This window comes from Zonotrichia leucophrys, chromosome 11, assembly GCF_028769735.1.
Source record: "Zonotrichia leucophrys gambelii isolate GWCS_2022_RI chromosome 11, RI_Zleu_2.0, whole genome shotgun sequence".
Lineage (NCBI taxonomy): Eukaryota > Metazoa > Chordata > Aves > Passeriformes > Passerellidae > Zonotrichia > Zonotrichia leucophrys.
Window position 1 is genome coordinate 74,499 of NC_088181.1, and position 23,280 is coordinate 97,778.

Consider the following 23,280-nt stretch of genomic DNA (forward strand, 5'->3'; position numbering starts at 1 on the left):
TCCTTTTGAAATTCAGAGGTGAAATGCATCCCTTTAGATAGAACACTCCTGTAAAATTTTACAAAGCATTTGAGCCCATATGATCTTCATTTTCTGTTAACCCTTCAACTGATGCACTGAACAAAAAACAAAGACAGCAACACCTCTATGTGACTTATCTTTAAGCTAAATTGAAATGTTATCTCCAATATAACTAAACCAGTACTGGATGAATTTAGCATTCAGTCAATATTTAGTATATTATTATAGACCATTATCACATTATAGACATTATTATAGACCAAATTCAGACCATTTACATGGTCTTTCCTCAAAAAATACCTTGCTTCTACATGTATATATTTTAGTTGTATGTATTATGTACCTGTTGTTGCTGCAGCCCTCTTATGACATTATCAGATAGTCTGAGACAAAACTCCAATGCCTTTCTTTCCTCCTTGCCAACAGAATTCTGCCCTCAGCCGCACAACCCCGGTTCTTCCTTTCCTCTAATGCTTAATGGATTTATTGCAGAGATCTTTTAACTCCTAGTGAAAGGCTGCATCTTGTTTTGGGCTGATGGTTTGTTTTTCTACAAATATAGCAATTTAAATATTTTTCAGTTTACTCGCAATGTACTGAGATCAGTAAACCTTCCAGCCTGTGTTAAGGTGAGCAGTGGAAGTACACGGTGAAGATCAAAACCTTGCTTTTCCAAAGACAGTGGGATGCTAACATCTGGTCTTGTGGAACTGCAGCCTCAAGGTCAAACATGATTACTCTCACCCTGGGAGAAAACCACTTGTTTCGATGCTCGGGTTTGACTTCCTTCAAGATATGCAGGGAGTCTGTCCTGCCTTCTTACTAGGACTGAAAAGAGAATAACACCTCTAACAGTGATGCTGTTAAAGACATTCCACTCAATGATTACAGTTTCTTTGTCCTGGCAAGTAAGAGCAATTGGTCTCCAAACAAGTTTGGGACAGGCAAGGCCCTATCTGGGTTATACAGATGTGCTCATTTTACACATATGGTGGGAATCTTGGTGCCCTCCTGTGCTCTGCTGCTCCCACTCCCACTTGTTTGCTTGTCCTCATTAACCATGCACTGTGGGCACTTCATTCCTGCTGCTTCCCTCCCTGCTAACTCTGCTCTCCTGTGGCAGAGTCTCTGCATTCTGCTGTCCTCTCTGTGCCTTGCCTATCTTTGTTTTTCGGGGTATCAGCTATACCAGCGCAAAGAAGTGATACAGGCTTGGAACATATCAACTGTTCCTTTCCAGGAGCAATTCTTCCAAAGACCTGCTGACAGTGATCCAAGTTTAGTTTGCTACCAATTACAAAAGCAGAGACTGTTCTTTCCTATCTCTGCATTTTTCCCTTCTGATTTTTAAATCAGTTTCATGGTACTGCCAACAGCATTTCCTGACATTTTCAAATGAAACAAATGCAGCATTTATATACTGATTTTCTGTCACAGAAATGCCATCCAGTCGAGGATGAGCTCTCACAGGCTTAGCCCCTCAGCCTTTTAAATGCTGTTCTGTTTCAGCTCTTTCCTTCTCTTTGCATATTCACTGACTTGCTCTAGGCTTAAATATGTCCTCAGCTCCATCCAATAAATGAAGTTAGCATCAGTGTTCAGCACCTCAAAAACTACTTTTAAATCTGACAGGTAACAAAACAGCAACAGTCTACAGTTCACAAGTATTTTAGAAATTCACAAAAAAATCCTACCAGCAACAATCCTAACAGCCAGGCTCAAACTGTAGAAAAGAGTTAGAAGAATTTAAACCATATAACTGCTTATGTGAAAACTGATGCATGACTACAGAACTAGTCTTATGTAACCCATTTTAATATTGCAGCTGAATAGGAAATGGGAACATTCCAGTCTGGTCAGCAGGTTCACTGCAGGCATTGTTGATTACCTATGCAAAACTAGGTATGGTAAGTTAATAGTTTCTGCAAGATTTCAGCAAAGGCAAATGTCAGGAACCTGGAAATCTACTGATAGCTCTTTAGGTACACTATAGAACTCTGTCCTTGGAATACTACTTGCTCGATTACAGGAACAGCTACCATTTATTTTCAGCAGCTCACCCTGTAACCCATGTGCAATGGCATCTGGCCATTTTTTATCCTCTGATGACTACTGCAAGTTCCTAATCTCCATAATCCCTTGCCCTCTACAAACACATAAAATTACTTCCCCCTCACCAGTACAACTGGTATTTCTGCATGTTAGTGCTGGATTTGAGAGAATGGGCAAATACACACAGAATTCAAGTTGTTACTTCTTCAACAAGAGAACTATTCTTACTTGACAAGTTAGCCTGAGTGTGAAGTAACAAGGATTTGCTGCTATCACTTCTCATACTGTAACGTTATGTGTACTGTTTGGTCCCATATGTAGCTCAGTAGGTTGACAAAAAAGGCTGTTTGGAGAACTGCTGTGCCCATTTTTCAAATCCAAAACTACAGACCACCAAAGAACAAAAAAAAAAATCAAATCACTAAGGAATTTTCAAGTTCTAAATTATCCGCTTCTTTCATCCTGACATTGCCTTGTCCAAATATTTTATGAATTGTGGTTTACAAGAGAAAAATACAAAAGGGGAATGGGCTCAGGAGCAGTTACACAGTCCTGAAATTGCTCACAAAAGGCAATAACTGGAACAGAAGGTTTAAGGAGGATTACACACTGCTTCCCCCACAACTGCTCACAGTGTTGACTGTCTTGTCATGCAGATGTTAGTTGGTAATAAAGCATAATGGCAAGAGAAAATAGAAGGAACATGCCAGAGACTACTTTCAATACTCCCCAAAGCATCTCCACCTTTGCCAGGCTATTAATGAACACAAGGGCCAGTGACATAAATAGCTGAAGCATTTCTGCTTTTAATTGACCATTTCCCGCAAGGGAGCATGGAGATGGACGGTGCTTGAAACACTGAAAAGTAGGTAAATGTTTGCCTGTAATTACACAGGATTGGCCAATTTGAACCAAGTCATTCAGAAGTTTTCTTTCCTGCCTACAGAGGCAAAGCAGTTGAAATGTTATCTGGCAAAGTCCTGAAATTGAGATGCACAGAATATCATAAGTAGTATTGTTTGACACAGACTCCTTCCCAGTGCTTTTGCTTCTGCTGTGGCAATATCTGCGGCTATGTTTAGAAAATAGCAGCATATATGAAGGATTCCCAAAAAAAGAGACACTTTAACAGAACTAGTTTTTCAAGTTAGAAGCAATGGGGCTGAAGGACATAGAAAATTCTTCCATGCACCAGACAAGAAGAGCTCAGAATTATGAAAGTATTACTTACTATGCATGAGGGTTGTCCCAGCAACAGAAAAACAACAACATTATGAGAGGCGGAAGAAAAAAGTGGCACTAAAATTTTCCATAATAATGCTTGAATTTCAGTTGACATTTCTTTCACTGCAATGACTATGGCTGGTAGGCCCTACCTTCAGATACCAGGATAGCACAGCACTGCTTCCTTTCTTTTGGAAGCATATTATTTCATGCAGCTCAGAATTTAAAGTCAGCAATGATCCTTTTCTATATTTCAATAAAAAGAGGACTTCAACTCAGTAAAAATAAAAGTACTCTCTAAATGGCTTTCCTTTTCACTCCTGTCTCTTTACAGCACATAAACTAGAGGGTGTCATTTTCTGGCCCTTGAAATACAAAGGTATCTGCTGTGGACCAGAGCTTATTCCTGGATTCACACAGTCACATGGATTCTCATGTGAAGTGCAGGTATTCCTTGGCATTCTTGACCCAACCCAGCAGAGCTTGGCTACGCAGCACTCTCCAGGCTTCTTGATAATTTAACGCAGCTTCCTTGTAGTCCCAGTAGGTTTTTAGTGTCTTCATCCTGACAGAAAATGCACAAAAATGAAAACAATTCTATGATCCTATTGAATATGAGGTCACAAAATGAAAAAAGAAATCAAACATCTAAGGGCCTGACAATCTCCTATGAACTCTTCCATACTACTTAGTGAAATTCTCTTCTAGGGAGACTCGGAGACACCCAGGCTTTAAAGCTAGGCATTGTCATCAATCTTGCAAAAGGAAGCAAAACAACTCTTCTAGCACTAGAAACGTTTGTGTTTGACTGTGTGACCACAGAAAACTTCCATGACAGCAAAAGCCACTGAAGCAAAGCTGAAAAGGTAGCTAGGGTGCTTTGAATTGGGTGAAAGTAGCTTTAGCATGCTAGAAAACAGGCTGGAAAAGGACAGAATGAACTAGACAGTTTTTCTTTTCCAACAAAAAACTAACAGGGAAGAACGAGACAAAGGAGGAAACACTCTCTTTTCTTTCCCTAAAGCAAAAGAGACACATCAGTTTTAGTGTCATTCCCCTTCCTCAAGTAGCAACTATGCCCCACAATCTCAGCAGAACAACTGGTCATTGCTGAGTACATTACACCAACGACTTTCAAAACAGGGAAATGCAAGTCTAGAATATCTGAACACAAGTGCCTGTAAGACAATTTCATGAAGATTTTTTTTTCCTTTCCTTGCATTCCATTCCCAACCTCTTTCATCTTCCTTTGCCAAAACACCTGCCAGCCACATGGGATAGGCAATGTTTATACATTAAACCCAATATGAAGGGAAGATCATAGGCAACATGACCTTCACCAAGAAAGAGAAAGAGCCAAACTACTGCAGGAATCCTAATCTGTGAGGTCTGAGAACTACTGCACTAACCTCTAAAACAGGCTTTCAAGCTCAAAGGCAATTATGAGCACCCCCAAAAAAACCCCACAGCTCTACCATAACAGCAGATCATCAGAAGCTGTGTTTGAGGCACTCAGCATTCTGCCATGAGTTTATTTCTAGAATACCGTAACATGCAAAGCACACCATATATCTATCCTTCAGACCTTGTGTTCAGAAAGGTGCAAGAGTGGAGAGAACCTGTCTATGTAGGGAGATGTATTCTCTCTTAAAAAACCTGCCCTGTGCTCTTATCACAGCCAATCCATTTTGCTTTCTCCACCTCTTTCACATTATTCATATTCTGTGAAACTAACCTGCAAGCTGCTCTCAAAAGTCCCATGTAAGGGCCCCACTAGAACTTTCCCCCACCCTGGCCAGTGGAATGGTAACGGAACCCCATTATCTGTACTGGATCTGGAACTGGAATCCTCCATATTGTGAACTGAGCAGGAAGGAAGAATAGTAGTACAATCTTAATTGTGATGGCTCCTCACTACAATTTAAGAGAAAAGAGGATTAGTCATTAATTTAACAAGCCCAGCAAGAAAGTCAGGGCAGGTTTATTTTACAAAGTCTCCCTTAGATTCAAACAAAGGGCCACACAGCCAGCCACACCTTGTTCAAACAGCAATGCCTGGAGACTCTCTACGGTGGATGCCACTGTATGACAAGAGAAGGTTTTCACTTCCCCGGGTGGTCACTAAGGCATGTTTTTTTTCCTAACAGCAGGGAAAAAAAAAAAACCCAGTAATGAAAAAATCTCCTTTGCCACGTTACCATCAAGTGATCTGCAAAGAATACTGCAGAGGATTTTATGTAACAATTCAGATTAGCAATAGCACAACACTGTCCAATGGTGTGTCACCATTCCCTTGACAGTGAGCATGGAAAACATGAAAAGAAAAAAAAAAAAAGATGGACCAGTAATTTCAAAATGATAATATGAGAGAGAATCAACAGAAGGGAATCAATTTATGCACCAGTAATTTCAAAATGATAATGAGAGGGAATCAACAGAAGAAAATTAGGTATGATAGGTGGCGGTAACAGGTAATAAATAAATAACATTAGTCTACCTATTGAGAGGAGTGAGAATTTAAGTAAGGCACAGAAGACAGATCATAAGAATTACTGCAAAAGAAGAAAGAAGGTGGGACAGCATTATACAGTACTATCTGGTTCTTGGTGAAGTAGCTCATACCAGCCAAACACCACCTCCTTCTCAGTCTCATCTGAAAGCAAATAAACTAAATCCTGAAAAAACCCAAATTGATGAATGTCATGCTTAAGATCTTAGATAAGCTATACTACTACAAATACCTAAATTTGCCTTTTAGAAGAGCCAGCAAAGTTCTGGCCCCAGTAGGCTGTCTACCTGTTCCAATTCAACAGTACCCACACAGATCCTTCTGTGTGAAGAATGAATAAGAAAGGAGAAGCAGATTTAGATACACACACACAAAAACAAACAAACAAACAAACAAACCCAAAACAAAACTAACCAAAAAAAAACAAATAAAATAAAAAAAAACCCCAAAATAACATCAGAATAGAATCAGTTCCATGTAAAGCTAAATTCCCAGTTCCCAAGTCTGACAGTGGACAACAGTAAATGAAGGCAGCATTACATGAAGAACAACCCTTGTCTTAATATACCCTACAACTACAAAACAAGCTATTCAGCAAATCTGAAAGTATTAGAGAATGAGCATTCCTCGATGGATCAGAAAAACTGGAAGGCAAGAGAAGTGGATTAGAAGAGTCAGGGAAGGAACTTAGGGTCAAAGTGGAAAAAGGAAACTGCGTGATAGCACAGCTTTAGAGCCAACCATTTGCGGGAAGAGATAACAAGATACATTTGAATGTGAAGAAAATACAAAACTGGTAACAGTTAAATACACAGAAGTTTAAAGAAACAATTGGAGAGTGTAGGATTTCTTATCTGAAGTTCACTCAGACTCCAAGAGGGAAAGAAAAATCAAAACATCAGAATACCATGTAGGGAAAAAAAGGGAAGATGAAGGAAACAGCAACACGAAGACACTTTTTAATTTTGCTTTTCAAAAGAAGAGGAGGAAAAACAAAATACTTCCAAGGCAACCAGCTGCACAAGCTGACTGGTGAGCTAGCACCTCCTCTGTATAAATAAAGTTTGTGCAGTAAAAAAACAATGTCACATCTGTGAATCAGCTGGACTTAGTCAGGAGAAGCCCAGACAGACAAACAGTAGAGGACAAAAAAGTCAAAGGAAACAAGGCCAGTGGTCTAGAAAAGCCCTGAGGTGAAGTGACTTTATGTAAGCAGCATGTGATCAGCATAATGAGTCACCTACCCAACAATGCACAAGTTCACAGTCTGTTTTGAGGAAATTATGATGGCTAAAAAAGTGAGGACAAACGCCCACTCAGAAGAGGCTAAAAATTTTATATTTCAAACTGATTTAAGGACAAAGTATCTCTACTTACAGAATCAGTTTAAAGCATCTCAGCAATAGCATGGTCCATATTGACATTGAAACTTTGAAACAGTTACAAGACACTTCCACAGACAGAAGGTAACTGCAATGTTTAATTCAACAGAACTCAAAAGCAAGCAAGATCCATTAATTAAAGAGCCAGGGTGCACTTCGGGTAAGTTTGTTGCACCTACTATCTTAGTACCATGAAGGGCTGAAATGGCCTATCTCCCCTTCTTTCAGTCACATATGCCTCCTACTTCCTTGGCATGGGTTTTATCTGTTTCAGATTTCCATTAAGTTCTTTAGTCCAAGAGAAAACACAGAAAAGAAGGAAATTGTTTTCAGCCACATTACCCAGTTGAACTGGTTCATCATGAGATTGGAGAAATGCTACTGATACAAGGGAGAAAACACAAATCAACAGCCAGTAGCAGCTGGCTACTGGCTGAACTGCTGTGGGACCACTCCATCAGCAGCTACAAGCAGTTAAACTGGCTCAAGAGTTGGGTTAACTGCATCCTAAAGCTGGTGAAATTATATCTGGAAGTAAGTCTAAAATAAAATAAACCTTCCATAGCAATGGATTTGGAACCCTCTACATTCCCAGAAGTCTCTAAAATAAAGAGAACTAAGTTTCTGTACATGTGAAACTATGCTTTGCTTTATAGTACACCACCAAATACATAATGGACATAATGCCATGCCATAATGGATGATTACTGGAAGTAATTAACTCCAGTCTGATAAACCAAATTTGTTCTTAATAATGTAAAGGAAAATTCCAATTATGGCGTCTTCAGACAAAAGCTGCTTTATTTTCTTCCCAGAAGGTCTCTGTTTATGCAACATATGCACTGCAGAAAGATCCCTATCTATCCTTACCAACCATATGAGAGAAAAATGCAGAAAGAGCACCATCTCACTTTAGTAGCTCTTACTCCACCATATGCTAAGCTGAAAACTGATTTTACCCTAAACTTTAAAAAAAAAAAGAAACAAAGAAAAAATTGTTTTTTTTACTCAAACTCTTCCTTCTTGTGAATCAAAGAAGTGGAATTTGACAGTATTACTGAACACCAACTAGATATCAGTAACTCCATGGTAATTTTGTGATGTCGGATTTGAATACATCCAAGGGTAGAGAGGTGCAGGCAGCTGATCCAATAGCTCATGTTTTCAAAAACAAACACCACTTCCTCACCTTGCGTCTCTTTCCACATTTTTCAAGTATCAAACTTTAACAATGGACTTATCTAAAATGAGATTCATGAGCAGATACTGTATCATTACAGTACTGTTCAGTTTCATTAAGATAAATTCATTCTACTAAAGGCAATGATAATGTCTTTACCGTAGAGTGTCTGGTAGATCCTCTTGTGAAATACTTGTCACCAGCTTTTGGAATTTATGGAAGAGTTCCACTTTACAGATTTTGGATCTGATATAAAAAAAAAATTAAAATTAGGAATTCTGATGGAAAAAAACCCCATAAATTCATTCCACCTTACAGCAGAACATTGCAGCTAAACACATTTGATAGAAAGCATTATGCTCACTTCTCAGTGAATGTAAAAACTTTTCTACCATTTAACTTTTTCTACCCCATCCAAGCTGCCCGCATGCCTTTTCCCTTAGTTTTAAATGCTATATTGACAAAAAGCTGCATTGCCCCATTCTCCCAGCCAGCACTCACCAGTTTGCAGAATGAATGCTTTAATATCACACTGTTATCTGCATGAAACTGCACTGTCATCAGTTCAGAGCTACAGTAAGGTTTAGCCAGAAGGACTAGTCCCAGAACAGGGGACACAAACAAGCAGAACCTTTTTACAAACTGTTAAATTTTGTATTATTCAAAACAAATAAAAGAAGGAGCAGAAATATCTGGAACAACGCTGATGTTTTCACAATGGTGATGAGGACACATTCAGCAAAAAAGCTGCAGGGCAGTTAAATACAAAGAGGCTCATCAAAAAATAAAGTGAGACAAAGTTTTAAAGATCTTTAGAAGATACTATATACATTCGTCAGCTTTGAGCCCTTCTACTTCCCCAAAGAGATGGCAACCAGAATCCAATCACTGTTGATAAAGTGTACTTTTGTTTTGAATGGCCCAGCTGTTTCCTCTATTTAATTATCTTTGTGTACTTGTCTTAACAATGACAGATTCAGTTCTGCAACAAATACAAGCTGATTCTCCACAAGCACTGAAAACAAAATCAATTTAAAAAAATAAATCTTCCTATGCTGCTAGCATGTGTTTTAAGAACATCAAAAATTGCGTAGTATCATAGAATCTCCACAAGGATCATCGAGTCCAACTCCTGGCTCAGGAAAACCCCAATAATCCCAGCACGTGCCTGAGAGCATTATCCAAATGCTCCTTGAACTCAGACCACTGTGACCACTGCCCTGGGGAGCCTGTTCCAGCACCCGACCACCCTTTACCTCCAGGTAAAGGTGAAGAACCTTTACCTAATACTCAGCCTAAACCTCCTCTGACAGAGCTCCAGCCATTCCTCAGGCCCCGCCATCGGTCACCAGAGAGCAGAGAACAGTGCCTGCACCTCTGTGTCACCCCACAAGAAAGATGTAGCCTGCTGTGAGGCCTGCCCTCAGTTTGCCCTTCTCCAGGCTGAACAAATCAAGTGATCTCAGCTGCTCCTTGTAGGGCTTCCCCTCCAGACCCTTCATCATCCCTGATGGCCCCCTCCTTGGACGCTTAGAGCTTTATCTTCTTATATTCCTGTGCCCAACACTGCCCGCAGGAGGTGAGGCTGCACCAGAGCAGCGCAGAGCAGGACAGTTCCCTCCTTCACTCAGCCACCAGTGATGGCCTGATGGCCCCCAGGATGAGAGTGGCCCTCCTGGTTGCCAGGGCACTGCTGGCTCATATCCGTTAACCAGGACTCCTAGGTCCCCTTCCATGGCCCTGCATTCCAGCCTCTCATTCCCCAATCTGTCCATATATGCATGTCACCCTGTGCCATGTGCAGAAACTGGCATTTGTCTTTGCTAAACTTCATACGGTTGGTGATTGCCCAACCATTTCATTTGTCAAGGTCTTTCTGCAGGGCCTGTCTTCTTTCAAGGGAGTCAACAGCTTCTCCCAATTTAGTATCACTGGCAAACTTAGTGTACCTTTGAGTCCCGCATCCAAGTCATTTATTAGGAGGCTGAAAAGCACTGGCCTTAAAACAGAGCCCTGCTGAACCCCACTGGTGATGACAGCATGCAAAGATGCTCTAAAATTTAATATTCCATTTAACCTGTCAAAGTTTCATCTTGTAGTATTTGGTGGTTTAGTTAATGAAGCATTAACAAAAGCACATACCAGACATTTACCTACAAATTCCTTTTAGTCAGTCAGCCTTACCATCCTTGTATTTAAGGTCATCTAGCATACTGGAAGGGGGAAAAAACCCTCAAAGAACACTTCCCAGCAATCACCCTGAGATTCCTTGAGAGGAAAAAGAATGTTGAAATACAAGTCCTGTTTATTATTAAGCACCATCAGTCCCAATAAGGCTGTAAATTCCTTATTTTCATTATAAAAGTTCCTTTTGTGACTGTTTACCTCAAAAGCGTAAATAGTTCACTTGTGCATTGACCCTGTTTTTAATTCTGATTCCCTAAGGAAATGAGATGTTTGTAATCACACAGTCTTGTAGGCTCTAATAACTTTTGAAAGTTTTAGTGAACTTCAAGCACACGTTGAGAAGAGGATCTTTCAACAATAATTGAGTTCTCACGCTTTTGTGCTAATTGCCAGCAAGGAGATGGCTCTCAAGTTTTAGAGCTGATGCACAAATGCTGTGTTACAAATTTAATCCTACTGAGAAAAAGGAGTTAGCTGGTTTGTTTAATCTTTCACATGTTTTCTGGAATACTTACATATCGCATATTGAAAATAAATATTCTACAGTGCACATGGAGTCTGTCTGGAAAGATGCACTAAGTCACCTAGGTCACCTATGTTAGCAATACTGCAGACACCAATACTGGTCACAAACCACAAAATTCCTGGTCCTCTTCTTTTCCACTGAAAATTTGGAAATACTAGGATATACCAGGATAAACTTCGGTCAAATCAGGCCTAACTGCAAGAAGCCCAGAATGTGCAACTTGCAGATAAATTAATAAATTCTCCAAAAGAATTATCTGAGCTGTATTTCCTATGCTATTCACCCCCTTGTCAGGATTGTCATCATCCTTCCAAAAAGTCTGGGGAACATGAACAATATGACCATTGATAATTTGGTAGTATAATCAGCCAACAGCTAAAACATGAACACCAATCCTTCAGCTGAATTTCCACAGAACAATGATAATTTTGGCACCTCATCCAAAATGAAGATAACACAGAGATGGAGAAATTTGTTTGCAGTTGCTTATAAGTAATTTCTCTCAACATCAAGAAAAATAAGTAACTATTTCTTTAAACTATGATTGTTGATAGAGGATTTCTTAAAGAGCCAAGTGACAAGCTGGCCGAACCGAGTGCCAAGATGACAGCTAGAAAGGTGACACATTCATGTTAGGAGTGTGCCGCCATCATTTCAACACCTTTTCAAACTTTAAGGCAGAAAGTCATGTTTCAAAGCTACACTTTTAATGATCATACATCATTAAAAGGATAGACATTAAATGGAGGACAGCTGGCTTGACTATTCAAGTTAAAGAAATCTCTAGAAAGAGAAAATGCAATGCACACATTTCCTTCACAGTCAAAACCAGAAAGCAAAAATTCTGTTTCCTTCAACAGTAAACATCCTTTTAATAAAAACTGATCACAGTTCCTCACCACCATTATCTACAATGTTCTCAACAGGGATAAAGAAATAGGATAAACTTGTTAATTCTCATCTAACTTCCATTATTCCAACTGCCCTTTCTCCCTTACACAGCGACTCGTCCTTTTCCCCTACTCTCTACCTTCCTCCTTCTTCACCACTCTCTAGATTTCCTCCTGCTCTGACAACATCACATGAGCTGACAAAGGCATGTAAGCTAACAAATGAAACATGTCTAGATATAACAATACTCTCCCACCTGCTCTGCTGGCTCCCAATCCCCTTCTTTGTTGTTCCCTGGCGGAAGCCGTCTGAGGTGACATCCAGAGGTTGTTCAGGGACTGCACTCCAACTGATAGCTGCAGAAGACATTGTTATGAACAAGGGAGACGCTCTTGTCACCTAACAGTTCCTTTCATTCTATTTATTCATGTGTTGCTTCCCAAAATAATTCAAACTAGAAAGAGGACCGTGGTTTTCCAGGGCCAGAATTCCAGTATGTAACAGAATGTTTACTTTAAAAAAACAAAAACACACACACACACAGAGCTTTCGTCTTAGTTAGATCATTTAATAATCCATGCCTCTAAATTTCTGGCCTTCAGCTTTGTAATTCTCCATTTCTGTGGGAGATTCTACTTTCTTTTGTGCATCCAGTCCAGACAACGCATGAAGAAATTTCCAAGTTACATGGCTTATTTTCACATCAGGCTGTGAAATACTGCCCTAAACTACTTGCACCAGTCCCTCTGTTTTTCTTAATTTACCGCCTGCTACTATTTTATTGTGTACTCTAAGTAGTTTCATGTTTGATAACTGACACACACCAAATATTTGTAGACTTTACTTAAAAAACATTATTAGGTAGTAGTCATACAAAAATAATTTGTTGAAAGAGATAGAAAGTGCCAACAGCCTTAAACTCTACCCCAAATCTGAGAACTTCGTAATCGTCTCAGACTGTAAACCTCTAAATGCTGAAACTCTATATACAATACCTTATAATTTCTAAGTAATGAGCAAAGCATCAGCAGCATGTCAACAGAAACTGACATGTCAAATCTGTCCTTCCATAGCAAAACAGCAGATTCTTCAACTTCTACTGCCGTGAGACAGCTTCTTTTTCCTAAATTCTCCCTCTTCTCTGTGTTCATAACAGGTAGAATAGTTGCACATGCATTCACTGCCAAGACCATCTTGTTACTCAAGATGCTCAAAGAGACTGCTTATGTTACTCATCCTTGTATTACAATTCAGCTGTATGCTGCCAATTGTACTTACACAGTGATTCAAGCACAATGCTGTATCACCCTAGTAAATTACAATCCTGTGTAACATGAAATAACATTAGATACATATGACTGGTATTAAATCCTCCACATGTGAAATATCTAAAAATCACTTGGTTAGAGGATATCAGTTTCTGACAAGCAGCTACAAAGTTACTTAAAAATTAAAACATTTTCTATTCTTTCACTTTTTCATCCTTATCTCAAACTTCAAAGCACTAAACAGAAAAGATACTTTCCTAAACTAACAGCTGCAATGTTCCTTTCAAGCATCTTTCAATACTCTGTGCAACAGTCCTAAATTTAGAGCTTATTCTGATTTTTATTCCTTCAAGAAAAGAAACCACCTGGCATAAAAAAGCGTGCTAAGGCATCATTCATCTTTCTTTAACAGAATGACTTGAGAAGTGTACAGCAAGAAAGACATACACTGAATTTAGTCACAGCTGCTTTCAGGCCTTTTTTGGTAACTCAATTGGCACTACTTTTCAATGATGAAATTTGTTTTTTATCTCACAAAATGAAAATATTTTTCCTCCTGGCACTTGTAAATAACTCCAATTTAATGAATGTGAATTTCATTAAGGAACACTTTATCTCCATTCTATTTTATCATTACCTGTATTGTAATAGAAAACTTCCAGTTCTGATTCAGACAAAAGTCTGATCAGAAGCAGAAGGCAGGCATGTCCAAGTTAAAGAAACTGCTTAGCCATGCACATAGAGTGGCAGTTCCTTTTCTTTTTCCCAAATGAGACCATGTTGCAAAACCACAATGAGATTTAAGCATTCATTCATCACCACGGCAAAAAATTGCCATGCCTAAAATATCTATCAATACAACTTTTACACTACACTACTCTGTATTCTTTCCTCATTCACAGATTTTTGGAGCAATTACAAACATAACTCAGCACGGCAAGTCTTTTGTTCATTACCAAAGAGAACGCAAAACTAACTGAAAGAAGAAGTCTTCTGTTTTCTTTTTGTACTCAACTTTTATTTCCCCTGGTTATTTTCTGTGTTTACTTATAAACTCTTAATCACATCAACCAAGTGTTTATTCAGCCTGAAAACTTCCTACTGGAAACTAGAGGGTGAGACAAATATTATTAACAATTAAGTCATGACCTGAAAATAATTTCTTGCTTTTTGTATTTTGCCACTAGCATACTGGCAAGGAATGATGTTCCATTCCAAAGAACCAGACCCATCTCATTTCTATTTGGACTTTTGCACACAGTTACGCAACCAGCCCAAATTAACTCACCTGCACTACAAGGAACAAGTTTTGTTTTGCTGTTACTTTGAACTTCCTGAATTGCCTGTCGGCTGTGTTCAAATTGAAGATCTGATTGCAGCAGCTTAACCTCCTGAGCGAGAAAACCATCCGGTAAAGATGAGATGTGCTGACACCTACAGGAAACACAGAAATTTTCAGTATGCTCTTCCCAAACAAGACCATTTTGCACCATTTCCCTTCATTATCTAAAATACATTTTTTTTACATTAAAACTGAATCGAACATGAGTTATATAGGTGAGACAATGAGTTTTGGAGGCATTTTTCCCTTCAGAAAAATATTTATTAACTAAAACCCCAAAGTCACATTAGTTTACTAGGACCTTGTCCATCCTAAAGAAAAAAATATAAACTAACTTTTAAAAAGGTCTATTTAAAAGCTATTATAATCAATTAAGTCAAATGCAGGACAAAACCTGCAATATACTTCTGCAATCACAAAGATAAATAAAAATCATAAGGTATTTACATAGTCAACTGCATTACACTGGGAATTGTTTCATGAGGCTGAAGGTTTATGATCAATGCCTAAAAACACACAAAGTACACCTAGAGTTCCATATATAATCTCATCTTTGTTACCTTAAATTATGGTTGCATACTGAATGACATTACGATCATAAAAAAAAAAAAAAAACAGCATGTATTTAATCACTACAATATTTACACAGAGTGGTTTTTTCTTTGCTCTCCTTTCCCTTCACTCTGCCCAAATCCATTTACCATTCTCTACTGCTCTACTCTACTGATTTAGCCTCCCATGTAAGAAAAATGTTCACTTCCTATCCTTGTTGCTGGGATAGCTTTCATCAGCTGAAGAATCTGAGCAGAAAGAAGGCCAGTGCACAACAGATAACCTTCCTCATTTTGCAGCAGTTCAGTTCATCTCTCATACAGATTTCCCTGAGGTGACAGTTATGTTATGAGAGCTCCACTACACACAGCAAGAAAAAGATCAGGTCTTGGATGTAACTGAGATTAAAGAAGCAGACAAATTTTTACAACCATGAAAACACATATAAGCTTTTCCTCTCCAGTGTAACACAATTGTCTTCTTCCAGCTGACCAGTACAATCTGTCACATACTATGTGTCCTGAAGCACTGTAGTAAATCACAGAGCAGCTGAGGTGGGAGGGGACTTCTTGTAGGTCACCTAGTCCAACCATCATTCTCCAGATGGGCAACCTACAGACAACTGCTCAGGACAGTGTCCAGATAATTTCTGAGTAACTCAAAGACAGGAGACTCCACAACTTCTCAGGGCAGCCTCTGCCAGTTCTCAGTCACCCTCAAAGTAAAAAAGTGCTTCCTGACATTCCTAAGCTTCAGTTTGTGCCCATTACTTTTGTCCTATCACCAACACCACTGCAAACAGCCTGGGTCCATTTTCCCTGCCACCCCCCTTCACATACGTATACAAAGTGACAGGATGCCTACAAGCCTTCTCTTCTCCAGGCTGAGTAGTCCCAGCTTTTCTCGTATGAGAGATGCTAAAAATCTATTATGCATCTTCGAGGCCCTCTGCTGGCCTCTCTCCAGTATGTCCACATCCCTCTTGAACTGAGAGACCCATAACTGGACACAGCCCTTCAAATGTGGTCTCACCACATCTGAAGGGGAAGGATCATCTCCCTGGACCCACTGCAATACTCTGCCTAAAGTGGCCTGAGACACCATTAGCCTTCTTTGTTGGTAGAGCACACTACTGGCTCATTTTCAACTTCACATCTAGCAGGAACCCCTAGTCCTTTTCTGTGAAGCTGCTTTCCAACCAGGCAGCCCCCAGCATATATTGGTGCATGGGACTGTCTCTTTCCCAGGTGCAAGTTTTTACTTCCCCTTGCTGAACTTCATGAAGTTCCCACTTTTCTCCAGCCTGCTGAGGTTGCTGTGGATGGCAGCACAATGCCCTGGTTGATCAGCCACTCCTCAGTCTTGAGTCTTCAGTAAAATGTCTGGGCCTACAGTCTGCACCATCATCCAGATGACTGATTAATGAAGATATCAAGTAAGTTTGGACCTAGTATTGATCCCTGGGGTACATGGCTACTTACACCTTTAACTACACTTAGCCTAATGATCACTACCTTCTGGGCCCAGTCATTCAAATAGTTTTCAATCCACATCTGCTCATCCAGCTCACACTTTACCAGATCCCCTATCAGGATTTTACAAGACACATTATCGAAAGCTTGCTAAAGTTCTAATATTTGTACGACATGCGTTGCCTTCCAAAGCTCCCTGTCTCCACATGCACCATCTGAGGAGAGCACTTACCTTTCAATAACTGCTCTCCGCATAGCTTCTTGGCTATATGGACACTTTCCCACTACAACTGCTGACAGATACACTGGATACTGCAGAAAATGCATTAGAAGAGCTCCTTGACACCCTAACACATTCCAGCGAGCCAGTTTATCACTGCAGGACATAGAGCATGTTCTATCTCCTCGGCCTGGCTTCACTCGTAATAATCCCACACAGTGGTACCCCAGCCCAGGTATTCGGGCATCATCCAGCTCTCCAGGTACACATTTGGCTCCAGTTCTATGAACATCTACTACCTTTGGTCTCACTAAGCCACTCTCCTTATTAGCTGTCTGCATCTCTGCAGAACATTGACAGCTCTTCTGATTTGCGCTGTCTTCTCGTTTCACAGATCCATGCTGAACAGCCAGGTCTTCAGTGGTTATGGAAAAACTACCACCATCATCAATTTTCATTCTCTTGATTATACAATTCCTTGCCATCTTCTCTGATTTTCTTTCATCTTCTGGACATAAGTGATTATGGTCACTTCTACATTCTGCTGATTGTCCAGCTGCATGACCTTCAGTCACTGGCTTAGGAAGCTGGTTCTCTGGTTCACTGATTGGAAAAATAGAAGCATCTCCACCTGGGACAAAAGAAATAGCATGAAAGTGGCCAAAAACCCATCTTGTGATGGGAACATGTCATACCAGTAATATTACAACTACTAGTAGCTTTCACAGATCTGCACTCAGGAAAACTTAACTATGAGAACACATTTTTGAAACAACATTGTCTTGTGTCAAGCTGAATCAAATCTCACTGAAATTTGAGCCAATATATGCTTCATTTCAAGTTCTGCTTTCTATGTAAGAGATAACCAAGAAAGCAAAATTTACAACCTATAAAATAAAAGGTAACAAAGGCATTTGACAGACTACAAGAAGTGCTGAAGACTCACACGAAAACCAGCCTGATCTAACCAAGCAATATGAACCTCAAAAGATTAATGAAAGAATAATCTGTCAAGTAAGGGTGAAAACTTTAATCTGTATCACTGAAACAAGCTCAGAACCAAAATTCTGAAACTCAGTTCAAAGCTAAGCAAACCTGACAGGTCTGCTGATTTATGTGAGAAAAAAAAGGCAATGAAATTATTCTCACTAATAAATTTGGAGATGTAATTTCTATTCTGAAATGCACTAATGAAGAAAAATAATATTGCATATTCCAGCAATGCACTCAAGATCATGAAAAAGTATGAGCAACTAACTCACTCTGAAGTACTGATGAGGCATATTTTGAAAGTTCTTAAAACTCCTTTGCTCCGTAACAGACTAGCAGTTGAAGAACACACCAGTGAGAGAGCATGGTAACATCAAGATGTGTGATGTGTTGGTAGACCATGACACTGCACTCCTTCATTCTGTCAACAGATCTTCATCTTTGTGGTGCTGTTTTTTTAAACATACAAATAATGTTTTCCATGACAGAAGTTTCATTACATTCCCAAAGAAGTTTTGTGCTTGGAGCTAGTGATGATTCATGAATGGGGCTTTTATTCTTGTTTTTCAGGAGCGTCATTTTGGTTTGTTGGGGGGTTTTGTTTGAGTCAGTGTTGGCTCTTCTCCCTTGTTTTTCTTTTTGCTTGGTTTTGGGTTTTTTCTTTGTTAGTTGGTTTGGAGGTTTTTTTGGTGTTTGTTTGGGTTTTTTTTTGTTTGCTTCATGGGGGTGGGGGTGGTTGTTGGCTGGGTGTGGGGTATCTTTTGTTTGGTTGCTTTTAGGGATGGTGGTAAATGCCAGTAGTTTTTATTAAAATTTTAATCCGAGGAGATAATGCTTGAAGCAAAGCAACTAGGCAATATGGCAGGACCTCTGACAAATATATTATTTCCTGGAAAGAAAAATAATAGCTACTGTTTGAAGTGAAACATTCCACTACATAATGAACAGTACATCAGACTTACTGAGTTCTCCTGAATCATATCCAGTGAGATAAAATGCCAAATCTATCTGTGGAGTCAAATACATCTTGGAGCATGTATTTGTAAACATGAATTACTGCCTCACTCTCAATCCAGACCAAAGAGAGACAAAAGAAAGACATGGGGCAGAAAAGATTCTACAAGTGGGACCAATGTACTTGGTTCACTCCAGCATACTCACATGGGGTATGGCTGGAGAAGAAAATAAAGATAACATTTGGTTTGAGTTTCCATTTCCCAGTTTCAGTTCCCGGACTAAAAATGCATTGCTGATGGGAAGCTGCAAGCCACAACTGATGGAGAAGATACCTGTTAGGCAGAAAGTTTTCATGAAACATTGACTTCCTTTTTGATGCATGAGAAAAAAACAAAGCTTAAATGCCCTCTAGAGTCTGTTCTTTCCTGATGGGAGTCTATCAGGAGCCAATCAGTTACACTTCTACAGAGAGATAGCATCCAACATAATAAATGTAAACTCATCATTGGAACTTTAATAACAGACCTCAAAGAGTTGGGTCCAGTGGAGTTAATGTTAACCATCTCAAACTGCATAGATAAGGTCCTCTCCCACCACTCTGTGTGTTTTTATCAACTCTGCAATTCATCTTATTCTACGAGACTCAGTTTAGTGACATGGAATTGCAAGAAATGTACTCATTTCTGCAGAATTACTGTTTCCCTGGCTCAGTTTCCTGAACCAGTTTATCCCATGTAAACAAGAGGACTGGCATACGGGAAAGAGCAAAAATTCTATCCTTGAATAACAGTCATCAGATCTGCATTGAAGTCAGATGAATCAGATCCTAATTCTTCATTCAGAGGCTCCAGAAGAACAAGGAAGAAGCTTTTGTGAAAAGGCCTTAACACTGTCTAGAAGTATAAAAATTAGGCTAAAATCCTGCTGACAACAGGAAAAAGTGTGTTGCCCACACAGAAGTAATGCAGTCTTTCACCATATTCTCATATGTGAAGCTACAAAATTTGGCTACTTTAGCAATAGGTCAAAACGATTTTTGTCACAACAACCTCAGGTGGCACTGAGTAACAGCACTGCTACAGCATTGAGTAAAACTTCATTCATGCCTCACCTCTGGAAGCTCCTCTTGGCCACAATTTCAGCATGGCTGTCATTCAGAATGTCTCCTAAACCAAAACCCAAATGCAAATACTAAATCATTACTAAAAAAAAGACAAAACAAATGGAATTCAACATAGGACAGTTCTCCATATTTATTAGTAGGTTTCCCATTGGTTTTAGAGTATTGCAAGATATTTAAACTTCCAATCATGACAAAAGGAGGTCAACAGCCTACACAAATGAAGGATAAAAGTACTCAGTCTGCAGCAAGTCAGAGACTCTTTTGAATACCAAATTTTTACTCTTCTGATATTTGAGTTGAATAAACACTACCATCCTTCAAAATCTTCCTGACTTTTGTTTTCAAGGGTAAATCCTGATATTCTCAAAACACATTCCACCAGAAAATTTCAAGTGCTTGTTAAGCTTTTGGCTGAAGATTCGTTTTGAACGATGTCCTAAAATTTAAACTATTTTTCCTGCAAATAATTCTGATACTTACTAAGTATGCACATCTCATCTTCTGCTTTCCTGAACAGTACCTGCCTGTTATGCCATGTAAAGGAACAGGAGCTGTAGATCATCTTTTATTTCAGGCATAAAAGGCCAAGTGAAAGAAATCCCCCTTAACACCTTTAAAAGTTTAGAAGTGATCTAACAAATAACCATCAACATGACCTACCACCAAGTTTAAAATGTTATCATAAGAGGAGAGTATTTTCTAAATTTGAGATCACTGAAGAGAAACAATGGCAAAACAAACTAGTGTTACTTTTTCCTAGTCAATTTTCTACTTAGACTCTTAATATCTAGATTGTAAATGATACAACAGTTTGATCATAATTTTCCTAAATCAGTCAGAAAAATGTCTTTATCAAAACTCTTCTGAGATGGCCAAATCACAAGAAACATGCAAAAAGTTTAAGATACAAAATCTAGTTTCTTCTCTTTTGCTCCACTAATTAATTTCAAAATTAAGGACACTATAGAGAATATGAAGCAGCCTAAACCAGATACAGGCAAAACCCTTTTTCATATCTCAGTCTAGTCCTCCTCTGAAGTCTAAAGAGGGTAGAAAGCCCTGTACCTTCACAAGCATGAACACTTTGCACCCTTAGCCACTTTTCAGCATTCGTCATTACTAGAGCTTCTTCCCTGTCCTAGCGGAGGAGACAGATACAGCATGAATTAAAAAATGGACACAGAGAGCAAGGAAAGTCTTCTACAATACACAGTAAGAAATGGTAGTTGCAAGAAGCTGTGTACGTATCCCATACATTTACTGTACAACACTTAAAACTATCTAGCAGTAATATGCAGTCGGAAAGAAAAACCCTATTAGTACCTTCCTGCTGGTTAGTACCAGCAGTGGTAACCTCTTGCATCAGACCCCAACAAAATTACACTGCAACAGGTAACCAAAGCACAATTATTTGGCTGATGTTTTGTTTTGCTTTTTGTTATGAAGTCTTTGAGTATGCAGACTCAGGGACTAAACCACAAATTTCCAAATAGAAAAACTTCATTCACCTTTGAGGCAGCAAGTGCAGAAAACCTTCCTGGCAGCCATTGTGGCTGCCAAAGCTCCTCACTCATTGGTGAAGGAAGGTTGCCTTAACACTTCTGGCTTCAATCCAGAACAAGTCTAAGCAGTACGCCTTGGACATCTTCACTGATTCTATGACACCAGCAAGAAAGAAGGCAGCATAGATAGTCTGCTCTTGAATTTAATATCATACTTACCAGTTTTTCGCATTTTGTTTTGGCCAATACATTTTGTTCCAGTTCCCATAGCAACAACTTCCTTAGTTACTGAAAGAGAAACAACATTAATTGAAAAAAAACAACATTAACTGAAAAAACTATCACCTCCAACTACTGCCAGAAGCATTGCTCTCATACAGTCATTCTAGTAAGACAACACACAGAACACTGAGTAGAAGGGAATGTACAGAGAGGCAGATCATGCAAGCTTACAGAAAGGAAACAGATCGAAAACTGAATATAGAAGCATTAGTGCTAGGAAAATAGTGCTAGGACCGCATAGAAGGAATGCTAAGACAGGCTTGATATGCTAGACAGCACACAACAGACACTGCCATAGCATTCCTAGGCACATAAAAATAAGAAATATGTTATACAATCTGCCTAACAACACTGAAGTGCCACTAAGGGAAAAGAAGATGATGACAAACTAACACAAACACCGGATGTAGTAACCTGTTACAGGAGAGCAAACGTTTCTCGCATTCTATCAAACATGTTTTTTCAAGAGTTTGTATTAGGAATTCAGGCCCTGCCTAGACTTTCACCACATATTGAACAGCCAAATGAAGGCTTTCATTGTCTTGTTTACGGTCTGGGAGGAACAGCATTTCACTAAAACCACCTCTTTCAAGACAGAAGTTGTGAATCCCAACAATCATGGAGTAAAGAATTTGGGTGGAGACAATGGAACAGGAAGGGATTTATGTTTTTTTAAAGGCATCTTAAAAAAAGGAAATATAGAGAAAGCATGAAGAACCTTCTCTGCCCCTCCCTTCTCTCCCACCCCTATGTCCAAAATTCATTCTTACCCTGCAAGTTTCCTGGACTATCAAGAGCCTCTCTTTGGGCTGCTGATTCCACTTTGACAACAGCTGCCAGGGAAGTCCATTCCCTGTTTGGATCTGGTTTCCCCTGCTTAGGAAGTCTGGTCCTGTAATGCAGGTAACATAGCCCAGCGATTTCATCAGCTGACCACATGGCTCTTGATTCGAAAGTGCAGGTTCTACACAGAATTGGATTCCATCACAACACTTGAAAAACAACCCCCATGTCTTCAACGTTATCAACCTTGTTCTGCATGATACTTTCCTGCACCATATTTCAACAACAAAGACCTAACTGCATCATCCCTTTCAGGATTACTTATAGGGAACAAGGTCTTCCAAATCGCAAGAAATAAAAAGCAACGCTAGAACCCTTAAGTGCAACAGCAGGTGGGTCTGCTGGTTCCCAAAGCTCGTACTATGCAGCAATCAACCGCATGCAACACGCCGCCACTCCGGTGAGGTGTCTGCAGCACACCTGAGGCGCCTAACACCACCAGCCTCCTTCCGAGGCCGCCCCCTTGCCGAAAGACCCGAGGCAGCCCACGCTCCGAGGGCGCTGCCTCCGCGCTCGGGCGCACCTCCCGCCACCACGGCTGCAATCCCTGCAGGCCCCTGCCTACCCGCCGGGACACCGGCGCCGCTGCAATCCCTGCAGGCCCCTGCCTACCCGCCGGGACACCGGCGCCGCTGCTCCTCCGGTGCCAGGATGGGCGGCGACAACCGAACCTCCGGGGCCGCGCCGCTCGCAGAGCGCCCCAGGGCTCGCGCACGCGCAGCCGCTTCTCGCCCGGGTCAGCCGCCGCTCGCTGCGG

At 40.0% G+C, this 23,280-nt stretch overlaps 1 protein-coding gene across 4 annotated transcripts; it reads right to left on the minus strand.

Moving 5' to 3' along the window:
- Positions 1-2,863: 2,863 nt before the first annotated feature.
- ADAT1 (adenosine deaminase tRNA specific 1) lies at positions 2,864-23,276 on the minus strand. Of its 4 annotated transcripts, none has more exons than XM_064722879.1 (10): positions 23,089-23,276; positions 22,451-22,572; positions 21,618-21,686; positions 19,885-19,939; positions 18,978-19,105; positions 16,839-17,457; positions 14,529-14,674; positions 12,229-12,328; positions 8,528-8,614; positions 2,864-3,862 (listed from the first exon to the last, which is right to left on the minus strand). In XM_064722879.1, the coding sequence occupies exons 3-10, from the start codon at positions 21,664-21,666 to the stop codon at positions 3,730-3,732; spliced, it is 1,317 nt and encodes a 438-aa protein (XP_064578949.1). In that variant the 5' UTR covers positions 21,667-21,686; positions 22,451-22,572; positions 23,089-23,276; the 3' UTR covers positions 2,864-3,729. The 4 variants fall into 4 exon arrangements, with proteins under 4 accessions (XP_064578949.1, XP_064578946.1, XP_064578947.1 ...); XM_064722876.1 differs by having other exon boundaries at positions 22,451-22,644; positions 23,136-23,209; XM_064722877.1 differs by having other exon boundaries at positions 22,451-22,644; positions 23,089-23,201.
- Between the last annotated feature and the right edge of the window lie 4 nt (positions 23,277-23,280).

Bases quoted from the DNA above. Each gene is read 5' to 3' on its own strand.
- ADAT1 (XM_064722876.1), bottom strand. From the start codon at position 22,619: ATGTGGTCAGCTGATGAAATCGCTGGGCTATGTTACCTGCATTACAGG. The intron at 21,687-22,450 runs GTAAGAATGAAT...TTTCTCTTTCAG, and splicing joins TAGTCCAGGAAACTTGCAGG to TAACTAAGGAAGTTGTTGCT. The intron at 12,329-14,528 runs GTGAGTTAATTT...TGTCTTCTGCAG, and splicing joins ACTTGTTCCTTGTAGTGCAG to CTATCAGTTGGAGTGCAGTC.